Source organism: Camelus bactrianus, chromosome 3, assembly GCF_048773025.1.
Source record: "Camelus bactrianus isolate YW-2024 breed Bactrian camel chromosome 3, ASM4877302v1, whole genome shotgun sequence".
In the NCBI taxonomy this organism is placed as follows: Eukaryota; Metazoa; Chordata; class Mammalia; order Artiodactyla; family Camelidae; genus Camelus; species Camelus bactrianus.
In genome coordinates this window covers 79,011,506-79,025,549 of record NC_133541.1, presented here as the reverse complement: position 1 = coordinate 79,025,549, position 14,044 = coordinate 79,011,506, and the positions used below count along the sequence as shown (strand labels likewise).

General features: G+C 43.7%; 1 protein-coding gene and 1 pseudogene across 2 annotated transcripts in view; one reads left to right on the top strand and one right to left on the bottom strand.

Moving 5' to 3' along the window:
* The window catches only part of EPB41L4A (erythrocyte membrane protein band 4.1 like 4A), a 218,612-nt gene extending 208,336 nt beyond the window's left edge, over nucleotides 1-10,276 (bottom strand). For both annotated transcript variants that reach the window (XM_010971499.3, XM_010971500.3), the window contains exons 1-2: nucleotides 10,138-10,276; nucleotides 9,318-9,740 (exon numbers count right to left, since the gene is read on the bottom strand). In XM_010971499.3, coding sequence (XP_010969801.1) covers nucleotides 9,318-9,416 — 99 coding nt within the window. In that variant the 5' untranslated portion in view covers nucleotides 9,417-9,740; nucleotides 10,138-10,276. The remainder of the gene's footprint in view (nucleotides 1-9,317; nucleotides 9,741-10,137) is intronic.
* On the top strand, nucleotides 9,415-10,818 carry LOC105082221 (uncharacterized; annotated as a pseudogene).
* Nucleotides 10,819-14,044: the final 3,226 nt, after the last annotated feature.

The window sequence follows — 14,044 nt, the reverse complement described above, 5'->3', positions numbered from 1 at the left end:
AGTGGTGGGAGAAAGGTCAGAGAAGGGTGGGGTCTGATCACGCAGGGTCCGGTGCAGCCACCATGCTCAGGAACATAAAGGAAGCTGCAGAGGTTGGGAAGCTGAGGGAGCATCCAAGACCAGATGTGAAAGACCACTCTAGAGGTAGTCAAAGGGCACTGCGCTGGTGGCCTGCAGCTGTGCAGCTGAGAACGGGCTGGAGGATGCGGGGTCGGGGGGTGGACTCTAGATGAGGGCAGGAGCACAGAGAGGAGGGGAGAAGAGACAAAGCTGGAAGGTATTCAAGTGGTGGAATTCCAACTCCAGGAAGGATGTGGACATTTAAGGAGAGCCCAGGTGCCCAAATCCTGAGCAGAGGGGTCGAGGGGACACCTACAACTCCCTCCTTCCTTCCTGACTAAACCCCTCCCCGGTACAGCCATTTGACTTAGGGAAACTGATTCCATCTCCACCCAGTCTCAGGGAGAATCTGTTGCCCTAAAGATGGTGCCATTGCCATGATGGCCCAAGAACAGCCACAATACTCATTCTCCAAAAAGACACCAGGGAAAGTCTGCTGCGGAACTTCTGGAAGAGGATTCTTCTCTCCTAAAATAAAAAGAGCCTGTCTCTACTCCCACCTTACATATTGTCATGTACAAATATCATCTCTAGAACCATTTACCCATCTGCGACTACCTGCACAGGACCCTGACTTCCAGAAGACAGAGCACAGAAGAGATGGAGAGAAGCTGGGAACTTGAGGTGAGCAAATAAAATTCCTCATGTTAAAACAGTTTGCAGTGGAATCTCTGTAACTGAGAATCAAAGCATCTCAACTCATCAAGATGGAGTGTGGCCTCATTCACAAACTAGGCAGCCCAGGGAAAGTCTAGAGGGAACAGAAGGGTCATGAAGGTGGGCTTAGACACCTCCTTAGACAGTGGGATCTCCATGAGACAATCAGAAATACAAATCAGATAAGAAGAAGGAAGTCTGGACTAGGGGTACAGATGCATAGTTTCAGCATTCCAGTGGTAGCTGAGGCAATGGGAGTAAACACAGAGGTCTTAAAAGGCACTGTTATCTATGAATATCAAACCACCACTGCCCCCTCACCCTGACTTCTAACAACCACACTTGCCTCTCAGAGAGCCAGCACCACTTTGGGCAGGGGAGTTACTAGCAAATAATAGATCATACATAGTAATAGTTTTCATTTATTGAGCACCTTTTATCCCATGTGCCTAAAATTCTTTTCTCAAATTCTCACAATCATCCCGTGAGGCAGGTATCACACCCCTCAGTTTACAAATGAGGAACGGGGGGATAATCAAAGAGTCCTCTGGTCGATTCCAAGAACAGTCACTGCAGGGCAGACCAGGACTTAAACACAGGGCAGGCATGGGAGAAGAGGAGAGACTGATGATCACACAGCACCCAGTTAGGGGGCTGATTCTGGTGCAAAGTGGGAGCAGTGAGGATGGTGGAGAAAACCCCATTTTGACAAGTGACAATTAAGCCCACAGAGGCTTCTCAAATACAGCTCTGAATGAAGGGCAAGGTGGGACCTGAGTGGTTTAAAAACTCAAACGGTCCCAGTGGGCTAGCTCAGGAACTTCATTCATGTCACTGTTCCTATGGGAAGCTGTATTCTAAACAAGGTACTTTCTAACCAACTTCCGGGACACCATGCCCACCCAGCTGGGACTCTCTCCCAGCATTACTAACTGTGCGTTCTCATGTGCTCAGAAGGCAGCACTTCTGAACAATCTGCCACTGCGTTTGGTTTCCTCCTTGGTCTTGGTTGGCTGATTCCTCCCCTGCCATCTGACCTTTCGGTCACTGTCAGTGGGGCTAACTAGCACTCAGCACCTTTCAGGTTTCCTTGCCGGCCACCACCTCCCTTGTTCTAACTTCCTCTTGGCCTGTCAATATCCTTGAAACAAACTTCTCACTGTCTTGGAAACTAAGAGAGCCTCTGGAAGAGCCGTCTCAGCCTCTGGGGACGCCGCAAGAGTGTTCAGTTACAGAGAAGTGGATTAACCGTAGGCGGCACTAAGGCAAAGTGGCTGTTTCACTTAGGAAAAAAAGAAAACAGGAAATATATACATGGTTCAGAGGGCACAGGAATGCAATCCACATTTCTGAGACTGGTAGACTCTCCAAAGTGTGGTTTCAGGCTTTTGAGTCACAAACTAAACTGGCTGGTTCCTGACCTTAACACACCTAGTCTAGATCTAAACAAATGATAACAGATGCCTGGTTAACCTTAATATATGAGACTCAGAAACAAATCTTGTTTGGATTTGATGCAGAAGCAAATGGCAGTTCCTCTTTACAACCCAAAGCAGGATGACCAAGAGCATTATGCACCAGCTTTACTCGCGGCAAAAACATCAGAGACAAAGCTTGGCCAAAGCAGTCAATCTCAAAGAAGCCAGAAGGTTACGGCAAATCGGATGTCTGACTTCTCCTGTTTATAACAACAGGCCTGCAGAAAAATCCATTGTGCGTCAGAATATAAAACTTATCATTTGTCATAAAAACACAGTATTTAACTTACTGACCCTGTCTTTTCTATTATGCCTTAGAGCCGCATCAGATGACGTTTATGTCACTTAAAGAGTGTAATGGGTGGTAAAGCAAGATTAAAAATTACACCAATGGTCCCCAATTGTGTAAACCTACACTATGAAACCAATTGACACTGTTCTCCCGTGGTTTACAGAATAGAGACAAGGAAGAAAAGCAACTCAAGTGTGAGGATCTATAAACCACTCTCGAAATATGCCTGTCTCCCAAAAGACTCTCTAGTTGTAAGGAGAAAGTTATATGTTATAAAAAAGAGAAAGAGAGGGAGAGACTTAGCATTTACCTCTACAATACAAAAACGGTGTAACTCATGTTTTCTGAAATAGCTGCTAGTCAGCTCTTCAATGCGCTGCATGCATTCAGTCCACTGCACCATCTCATTTTCTAGCCATTAGCAATGTAAAAATTAGAGTATCTTGGCAACAGATTTTTCACAGTGAGATTCACTTTATTCTAGGATCCTTTCAAGTAAAAATAAAATGGCAGAAGAACCTCATTATCCAGGAGATTTTCAATATGGCCTATTCCAACGATAACATTCCATTCTTTCCTCTATTCAAATTACAGCAAATAAGCATCTATTACATGTGGTGTACAGCTCTAGCTGCTGGGGATCACAGGTAAGGGCTCTCAGGCTTCTGGAGGAGACAGACGTGTCCAGAAAGAACACTTGCAATGTGACAAATGCTATAACAACAGGATGTGTACGAGGCATGGACACTTTGCCAGGTCTGGCTGGGTTGAAGGCTTTTGAACAGATGCGACACTTGATTCAAGTCTCAAAGAGTGAGTTCTGATGAGTGTGTGCTCAGGGGAAGGCAAAAGGGTACCACTCAGCAGGAATCCCACGTACAAGGCACGAGAGAGTCTGGTATGTTCGGGAGACTCAGCAGTTCTGCGTGCCCAAAGAGCAAGACCTTAGCATGGGCACACAGACTTGCTGAAGGTCTAGATCAGGTAGGGGTCTAACTCAAACAATGAAGGTTGGACTTTGTATGTAGACAGAAATGAAGCACTAAAAGGAGGAGGAGAGGATGGGGAAAGGAGAAAGACACAAGTTAACATTTTCTGGGTGCTTACTATATGCAAGGCACCTTGAACTTAGGAAGTGGGTACTATTTTGCCCCCATTTTATAGATGAAGATAAGTTACAGATCAGAGAAGGTAGTATCTTTCTGAAGAACCCACAGCTAGTTAGTAATCAGTGGAGCCAAAATGTAAACCCAAGTGTTCTGACTCTAGAGGCCATGCTTTTAATCACTTCAGTACATTACTCCCAGAATAAGAATGTTAAGCAAGTTAAGGATATAGATAACATCTTGTTTTCACTGACCTAAAAAGTACATGACTCACCTTTCTAAAAGAGAAAAAAGAGGGCATCCGAAAGTTAGTCTGCATCCAGTATGAAAGACTGTGCACACAAAACAGAAGAATGAAGGAAGCTGCTACCCTCTATAGCAGTGGTTCTCAACTGAGGGTGATTTTGCACATCAGGCGACATTTGGCAACATTTGGGGATTTTTTGGTTGTCACAACTGGGCAAGAGGTGCTACTGACATCTCAGGGGTAGAAGCTACAAATGCTGCTAATTACCCTACAGTGGACAGGACAGCATCCCCCAACAAAGGATTGTCTGGTCCTACTCAGATACAACCTGACACAAACTACTGAAGAAAAGATGAGCTTCCCATCTTGTATTGCAATAAAAATAACAAACCATTGTCCATATGGCTAATGGAAAGTCTAGTCTGGACATCTTACCCTGAAACTTAGATTTAACTTTATCACTACCTGCTATGGTTTAAATGTTTGTGTCCCCCTAAAATTCTTATGCCAGAAACTTAAACCCCAAAGCGAAGGTCTTTAGGACGTGGGGGTCTTTGGGATTAGTACCCTTAAAAAAAAGGGTGAATCAAGCTCCCTAGCCCCTTCTACCATGTGAGGATACAACAATAAGTCTTCAACCTAGAAGAGGGCCCTCACATGACCATGCTGGCACCCTGATCTCAGACTTCTGGCCTCTAGAACTATGAGAAATAAATTCTCTTGTTTATAAGCCACCAGTCTGTGGTATTTTCTCATAGCAGCTTGAACAGACTAAGACACCACCCATGCTGAAAAGCAATAAAAGCTCTGCATTACTTTAAGTTTAGTTCAAAGTTAGTTCAACTTCACATAATAGAATTCAAGAACAATTATGCTAATGGGGCTGCAAAAAGTATGATCCACCATCAACCAAGAAAATGATAAGCCCTAGAGAAGGACAGCCACTACCTGTGGGAGATAACAAACAATGCTTTCCCCCCCAAATTGCTTTCAAGTCAAACAATGGATGATAAATGGCATTTTTAATCCTTTTTTTCAAGGAAAAAAGACTTTTGAAAAATTGAGGGGACATGTAAGTCTGAGGATCTAATGTATAACATGGTGTGTATAGGGGATAAAGCTATATTGTATAAATGAAATTTGCTAAAATAGTAGAACTTAAGTGTTCAACAATAGAAAAAGGCAAATATGTGAGGTGATGGAGGTGATGGTTTATTAACTCAATGGTGGGATGGTGGGAATCCTTTCACAATGTGTGTGTGTATTAAATCATCACAATGCATACTTTAAATATATTACGATTCATTTGTAATCACACCTTAATAAAGCTGGAAAAATACTTTCAATTTTTTTTTAATCCAAGGGAGTATTTATACAGTACTTCATTTTATACAGCCGCAACATGGATATCATATTTGAATTTTAGAAACCTAGATGCAGTGTGGAAAAGGGGTACTTCTATCCCAGTCACATCTAATTTACTAACCTATCAAAACCCACAGCCAATCTTATATTAACAGAAATGTTGGTGTATGATTACTTGCGTCAACCTATGTTTATAAGATCACTGACTATGTACCTTACATGGTTGTTATCAAAAGATGTAAGTATTCACATATATACTTAACATGATTTGTGAAAAACTACTGCTTTTCACTTTTTCCCATTTTCTTAGATGTTTCCTTTACCAATCCAAATGTAATGAAAATGATCATTCTTGGTAAGTGAGATGCATATAATGTAAATCCCCAACTTCTAATTGTTTTTCTAATTTATAGGGAAGTTTCTGATCAAAGCATCAAAACTGACTCACAATATTCCCTTAGGAACAACAGGATGATTAGAAAGTAACTTCATTTAAAAGTTAATGGATGAACTGTACACTTAGCTGTGTGAATTGTATAGTATATCTCAATAAAGCTGTTTTAAAAAATTAACAGTATTTCCATCTTGCTGTCATATTGGTTTCATTAACTTCATCAAATACACTAAGGGAAAAATAAGCACCTCAGTGTTTATTACATTACTACTCAGAGGACTAAAATGTTGAAATGAAAACACTAATCTACTTATTTGCAGCAGCAATTTTGTGGACTAAATCATCAAACCTTGTGAGTTTTTCCATAAAAACCTTTTGCTAATCAAATGACAACTTATAAAAATAGTCTGAGTCACATTCAAGTTCTGCCTTCTAAGAGAACAAAAAGAAAGATTTCTATCTCCTCCAGCACAGAAAACTACAAAGGACATAACAAAAGTTTTTCTGAACAAACATTGCTCAAAAAACCAAGAGACCAACCACAGCAGAAATTCTTCCTAAAATAAACAACAGAGATAGCAAACAGCTAAAAGCTATTGTGCTGCTCAACAAACAACCAACAGCATTCAGTTTATATAAACTTGGGTTTTTAAATCTTTACAGGGCTCACACCACGAAATGCATGCAAAAGACTTTCTGCTTGTCAAGGTGAGGTTACCTCTAAAGCAAGTTAAGAAGGCAAATTTCTACATCACATGAGCATGAATACGCAAAGTGTTTTATTTTTCTAATTATTTTTGAAACAGAAAATTAGTTTTTATTTAAACACTACTTATCTTCATGTAAGATGTGTTAACTATTGTCTTCAGCTTGAAACGCTCTCCACGGGAACAGACACATCAATTTTTCTCTCTAAAGTCAATGATAAACTTTGATCTGAGTTGCAGAAAATCACTTCATAACTAACTTTTCAACGAGTAATTTGGTTCTTAAACAAATTCAACGAGTGTTTTTCAAAACAGCACACAGAAAAAAATGTCTCACTAAGCCTCTCTCCTATTTCTTCTACTTAAATTTACTACAGTTAATCTTTTTCAACACACAATGCATTATTATAACAGTAATGTAAGCAAATTCTTAAGTAACTATTTATGAATCAGTAAAATTCTTTCCATTAAGGGATGAAATATGTGAATAATTTTAACACAAAATTAGATGTCTTTGAGATAGAATGTGAAAAAGGTCATCCAAAAATAAATATTAGGAAATATTTTTTAAAAACCATCTTTCTATTTTAATTTCAGGGGAAAATGTCACATGCTTAACTTTGACTTTAATTAATAAAAATCAAAATTATCAAGAGTACTATCTGGGGGGCAGGGCAAACACTATAACGGTAGTTAGTTACTGGCTATTAACTTTAAAGTAATTGTTTACTATTTTATTTACAAACTAAAGTAGGAGTTAAAGAAAATGCCAAGTATGTACAGAACAACAAAATACATGTATGCATTCAACGTCTGAATACCATCTACATGCAAGATGCTGTTCATATATCACACTATTTATAAACATGTGTTTAATTTAGAACATACCACAAGTAGATAGGTGCTTAACACGTGCATTTTATGGTAGCATGGTAGTTACAGATAATGTGTTTAACTCTGCCAAACAACACCTGTGTTACATATATGGCCATCAAAATAATTGTGGTATGCTTTTGTGACACTCAAAGAGGCCAAGCCTGCTGCAAAATGATTACTTCCAACACAAGTGTCCTTAAATTATTGTTTAGTTAAATGGCATATATCCAAAATAATAGCATTATAAAGTTGCTACTGCCTTAGAATCACTCACCAATTTTCAACCTATTTGTAAAATAAGATAAGCATCATCAGGTTATAAAAAGTAATTATGGATCAGGATTTTTGATTCATGTTTCTTTGACAAAATTATTCCATTTGATCCCAAGTTTTGGCTGCTCTCTTGACAGAATAATGTACATGCTCCACAGCTGACAAGAGTAAGGCTTTCATGATTAAATAGGAAGCTCACACACCAGATGACTCCAGACTGCAGACTTCAGAAAGATTTCTTTGTTGTTTTAGTATCAGATCATCAGTTATCTTTCTCTAATTGCTTCTAAGCCAAAAAGAATCTATGTATTATCAAAAATCTATGATCTTTTTGTGATTTTTGCCTATTTTATTAGCACAGTACACCAAAGAATGTTAAATTATCTTGTAAAGTTCTTTTCCTGATTTTATGGGTAAGGGGGTGCGGAGGGAAGGGTTGGGGGTTGAGACATAAAGAAAAGTTAAAAATATACAATGAACACTCTTCCCCAAGAGTTTTTTATTGGCCTTGAAAGGAAACACAGAATCTGACCAGCTTTTACTTATTATAATTAAAGAGGAAATAATATTCAAAACAATTCCCTTAAGGGTTCACTTTACCTTGTGGCTTTTTAACTTATCATTTTGCCCCCTTTCTCCTGCAAAAAAATGACAGCTGTGAAATTAGAATTCTGTACACCAAGGATGGCAGCAACAAAGCTGAAGCTTTTGGCCAGGAACAGTTACTCCGGTGTGCAGAAAGCTATGTAAAAGCTGATTCACACAAGGAAATGCCCAGAGCCTACGCCATTAGGATTAACTTCTGTGATGACAAGACCAGGAGAGGACAATTGGCAGCCTGAACTTGATTTCTCAGACGGCCTGTTCTATGGGAGGGAAGTGGGAGAAAGACGGTTTCCCTTCATCAGACCCAGCAGCTGAGGTATCTAAAATACCTAAGTTATTTAAAACTGAAGGAGAAGGGGAAACAAAACAACAAAAACGCTCCAGATTCGATCATCTCTAGGTAGCTACGTTGTTGCTAGAGAAAAACAAGCGCGCAGGCGCGTCTGTCAGGTTGTCAACCATAAACACAAGAAGTCATCAAAATTAAGGAAGTGGATGTCTGCAAAGCTCCCACAGCCTTTTTGTTTGGGTTCTCTAATGCTAATAGCAGTAATTGCATTTTAATGACCTACAAAGAGGTGCAAAGTTATTAGCTCGCTTGCAGAGACGTTTACTTAAACGTGGGGATAAAGCGAGGTTACTTTTGGAAAAGGAAATTATTTCTTGGTCAAAAGTAGCATTACCCTACCACAAACACAGGCGACACAATCACAATCACCCAATATATGTGTTTCAACGAGTGAACTATTTTACTTCCCCAATAACCCTACCAAGAAAATAAAGCCTTCAACAAAGGCGAGGAAAATCGTGCCTTCAACACTTCCTGTATATTCAACTCTGCGCCTCTTTGGGAGCTGCGAGGGCTTTAAACGCTTTTGGAGGAACCGATATAGGCAAGAGTTTGCGTCTCAGTTGCAGAACCGTGGACTGTACCTCAGAGTTGGTGCGTGGACTACCCTACGCGACGTCAAACTTACTTTCCTTCAATGAGGGAGTCAAAGTTAACCCACCCTGACATGTCCACCATCCACCTGAGCGCAGGGAGCAGCTGCCGCTCGTTCCCACCGCGCGCAGACCCCGCCGCCTGCCCGCCCGGTGACAGCCCTCGGACAAAGCCGCGGGCCCCTGAGCCAGTCCGGCTGCCGCCCCCCACCCCTCACCCCCACATCCACCACAGGCTCCCAGCCCGCACCTACCTTGATGCCCTGCTGCTGGGTGGTGAGGGTTAACTTGGATTCATTCAGAAGCAAAACTTCGCAGTAAAATTCTTCCGGAACAGCGCAGAAACAGCCCATGTCGGCTGTGGCCGGCCCCAGCGAGGCGAGAAAGCGTCGACCCAGGCGTTCAGCCGCCCCTCCGCTCAAACGTGAGGCATTAATTTACTGTCCGCGCCTCGGCGAGGACGAGAGGACCAGCTCCCGGAGAGGTCCAGGGCCGCACGGACAGGCTGCCGGGCGCGGGCGGGAGGTAAGGAGAGCGGAGAAGCCCGGGAGAGTCAGCGCCCGGGAGCCGCCGGGGAAGAGCCGGCGGAACTGGGTGCGGAGGGCGGCGGCGCGTCCCCGCGCATCCTGCGGCTCTCGCTCCTCCGAAGAGGGGGCGCCGCGGCCCCTCCCGCAGGCCTTGAGGACGACAAAAGTCGTCTGTCAGAGGGGGTAAGAGGCAAGAAAAAGGAGGCACGAGAGCTCCAGGCCCTTCCCGGACTTGGAAGCCCCTAGAAGCTCTACAGCCCCTTCCACCCACTCCCCCTAGAGCGCTGCCGCCCCACCCGCCTCCCCTCCACCTCCGCGGTCCCCAGCGGGCGCGCACTTCCACCTCAGACCCCACCCCACAGTCCCCGGTCCGGTCCGCCGAATGGGAAGCACTCGGCTGTTCCTTTGTGTCAGGGGTACCCACGACGTCCCGGCCCTACTGCAGAGGCAGTGGCGAGGGTCGTCACTCAGTCTGCTACCGTCACCTCGCCAACCCGCGGGCACCGAGAAACCAGAAAAAGGTCAGAAAAGGCAGCGGGCTCCTTACCGCGACCGGCGAGTGGAGGTCAGCTCGTCGTGGGGCACTGCTCCCGTCTGGGGATCCCCGAGTTCATCACGGGTCTATGTGTGCCCAAGTTCAAGCTCTCCCTCCCTCCGAGAACCCTTGCTCTGTCGGCGGAGTGCTGCTTCTCCGCGAGACGGAGAGAAGCGGTCAGTCGGGGGACTTGCGGGTGGGCGGAGGAGCGGGCGCCCTGGCTGGGAACGCGGCCGGCGGGCGGATGGGGTGTGCCCTGGGCGCGCCAGGCCGCGGCGGCTCCCGGGAAAGTTCTCTGGTGGTGCGGTGGGTGGCGCCCGGGGCGGGAGCGGCCCAGGTGCAGCTGGGCCTGGCCCAGGCGCCTGCAAAAGGCTCTGGAGCGAGGAGGGGGACCCAGTGGCCAGGAAGGGGGCGTCCCTTCTGGGCGGGGTCTCAGCTGGGGATGGAGGACGGAGCCGAGGTGGTCAAATGGCGAGGTGCGGGAAGGTCAGCACAAGAACCCACGCGGGGCTGTAGCGGATCCGCCTCTCCGTCCGCAGCCCTGGCGCTGATCGCTGTGTGGGTTTCCCCGGGAAACCCGGAGGCTTGCTCTAGGAAGGCAGGGCACAGCTCTGCTGGGACCCCGGCGTTCGGCGCTCACAGTCCCACGCCCTGTGCGCGACCGGCTGTGTCCAGGACTGGCGGGCACAATAGCTCTGAGGCTGCAGTGACCCCTGGTGGGTCCTCGTGTCCGTGCACAAGCAGCCAAAGCTGAGCTGCAAGTGAGGCAGGGCCCCCGCTGGCCTTCGGAGCAGGTGCAGTCTGTGCTTTCCAGCTGGGAACCCTCCCAGCGAGTTAATTCAAGTGGAAGTTAGAGGAGACGCAGGGGAGGACGCGGAATTGACGGTAGGCAGCCCAGAAATCTTCTCTACTTTATACTGAGTGTTAGAAAGAGCAGGAGCTTTGGCATCAGGCATAGTTTTGAGTCCTCTCCTCGACAACTTTTAAGCACAAAAGAACAAAAAATTTGCTTAAAACCTTCGACGTTAGTACTTTTAAAAACAAAAACAAAAACAAAAACAAAAACAAAAACAAAAACAACCCTTGGCACCCGCAGCACAGTAGAATGGAAATGCACGATGCAACTTGGGAAGGAATTTCCTCCTATAGTTATTTGCCACAAAGGACCTTTTGTAGGAAGCCTCCTTCCCTGTTGTCTCAGCCCCATCTAAACATGGATTAGCACAACCCTCAACGTGCCATAAACCCACCATGTTTCATATGAACTTTACCTAGAGCTAAGAATCAAACCTTGGTCTATCTTTCAAGCTTTCTGTGAGATTGAAGCAGGTTTTGAATTTCTAACCAAATTCTGTGTCCTACTTTGGGTTGCACTGACAAAGTTTTTTGCCTGACATAAGCAGACCTCTTATTATTCTGGATTTTAGCATCTTGACTTGTGGAAGCTTTTCTTTTCTGTAATATTCCTGACACAAATTACCAAATGTAATGAAAGACTGCATAAGGGATTTTCATTCTTTACCCCAGTATCCAGTTAGAGCACCTAGGGTTGCAAAAACAAAAGCTAAGGCCCAAGTGTAATAATGTGTTTGCCAGTTTTGAGTTTTGCTGCCATCTGTTTTATGTTCTTTGATTTTGTGATTTTGTTTTGCTCAAATGGTAGTGGAAAGGCTGGGCACTGGGAGTAGGACAGGGATTCTGTTCTAGGCTCCTCACAAAAAAGTGTACAAAGCCATGGAGATCTGTACTGGGTGAAGTCACCCAGACCTTTTCTGGGTGAGGCACTTTCTTTTCCACCTCTTTATCAGACTGGAGAAAAGAAAAATCCATCTAACACCAAATTAGAGTTTCCTGGAGAAAACAGGAATTCCACAGGTTTGTTGTTAGTGGGTTTTTTGTTTTTGGTTTTTAACAGTCTACTGAGCTATTGAAACCAAGCAGGACACTGGGAACTTCCCAGGAACAGACCCAACCCCTGTGTCCCCCCTCCCCCCACCCCTTGTTTACTGAAAAGCTTTAGCCTCCTAGGCTGTCCCCAAGTTCCAAAGATAAAATTTAATTAGAGAAGTGAAGAACGTGAAGAAACAGAGGAAAACAGTCAAGCAAGACAAAATAAAAATAGTTTAGCCATAAAACAAAGTCAAGGACCTTTAGGTCTTCCTCCAGGGCTACAGACAATATTCTGAGCCATATCCATGAGTTGTTTTGAAGATATTAAGACCCCCACCAGATGGGAGACGTTGACTGCTGACCACCAGCACATAGACCCCAGAGTGTTTGGAACTAGAAGGTTCATGATACCTGTTACCTCATCACCAACCAATCAGAAGGATGTCTACCAACTGATCAGGCACCCTGCAACCCTCTCCCTCATCTTGTCTTTAAAAACCCTTCTCTGAAAGCCATTGGGAGGCTCAGGTCTTTTGAGCATGAGCTGCTCATTCTCCTTGCAGTAATTGAGCATCTTTGCCCTATGTTGGGTGCTTTGCAATAAACACAGAACTTTCCTTCACCACAGTTCAGTGTCAGTAGATTGGCTTTACTTCTGGCAGGCAAGCAGACCCAAGTTTGGTTCGGTAACACTATAACTGGCACGCAATAAACTGCGTATATTTAAAGTATACAATTTGTTAAGTTTTGACATATGTATACATGAACCATCACTACAATCAAGCTAGTAAACCCATCCATCACCCCCTGAAGTTTCCTCCTGTGCTTTTGTAATCTCTCTGCCTCACTCCTTAACACACCTCACCTCCCAGACAACTACTGTTTTGCTTTCTGTCACTATAGATTATCTACATTTTCTAGTTTTATATAAATGGAATTGTAGTGCCAGATTTTTGTTTGTTTGTTTGTTTTTTGGTTTTTGAGGTTTTTTGGTCTGATTTGTTTCACTTAGAATAATTATTCTGAGATTTATCCATGTTGTATATATCAATAGTTTGTTCATTTGTATTGCTCAGTATTTCTTTATATATGTATACTATGATTTGTTTATCCACTCATTTGTGTGGTTTCCAGTTTTTGACTATTGCAAATAATACAAACGTTAACAAACTTTGCTGTGGGGACTGTAATAGTCAGCTCCAGATGCCAAAACAAAATGCCATAGGCTGGGTGGCTTAGACACCAGGCACTTATTTTCTCACAGTTCTGGATGCTGAAAGTCCAAGATCACAATGCCAGCATGGCTGCCTTCAGGTGAAACCTCCTCCTGGCTTATAGGTGGCTGCCATCCCACTGTGTGCTCCTCTTTGTTGAGAAGTGTTGGGGAGAGCTTAAGCTCTATTTGTCTTTTCTCATATGAACAGCAAACCTATCCTATCAGGGCCCACGCTTACGACTCTTTTAACCTTAATTACCTCCTAATAGACCTTATCTCCAGCTACAGTCACTTTCGGCATTAGAGCTTCATCATATAAATTTGAAAGAGACACAGTTCATTCCATAGCAAGGATCCATGTCTTTGTGTGGACATGTGCCTTCACTTCTTTTGAAATCAAAAAGAGTGGAGTCATTGGATCAGAAGATAAACAAATGGCAAATAAGCACATGAAAAGATGCTCAACATTATTTGTCATTAAGGAAATCCAAGTTAAACTCACCATAAGATACCACTACAGTCCTAATATAATGGCAGCTACACCACCATAGTGAGTATTGGTGAAGGTGAGGAACAGTGAAGGTGAGAAAGGTGAGGAACAGTGTTCTCATACACTGCTGGTGTGAATGTAAGGCGGTACAATCACTTTGGATAACACTTTGACCATTTCTTAAAAAGCTGAACATATACCTTCCACAGGATTTTGAAAGAAAACTTTCTCTGCCTATCCAAGGAAACACATTAACAAATTATTATTCAAACGTATTTTTCCCCTGGAAAATTATATAGTTTTTCAACATGTGCATAACATAA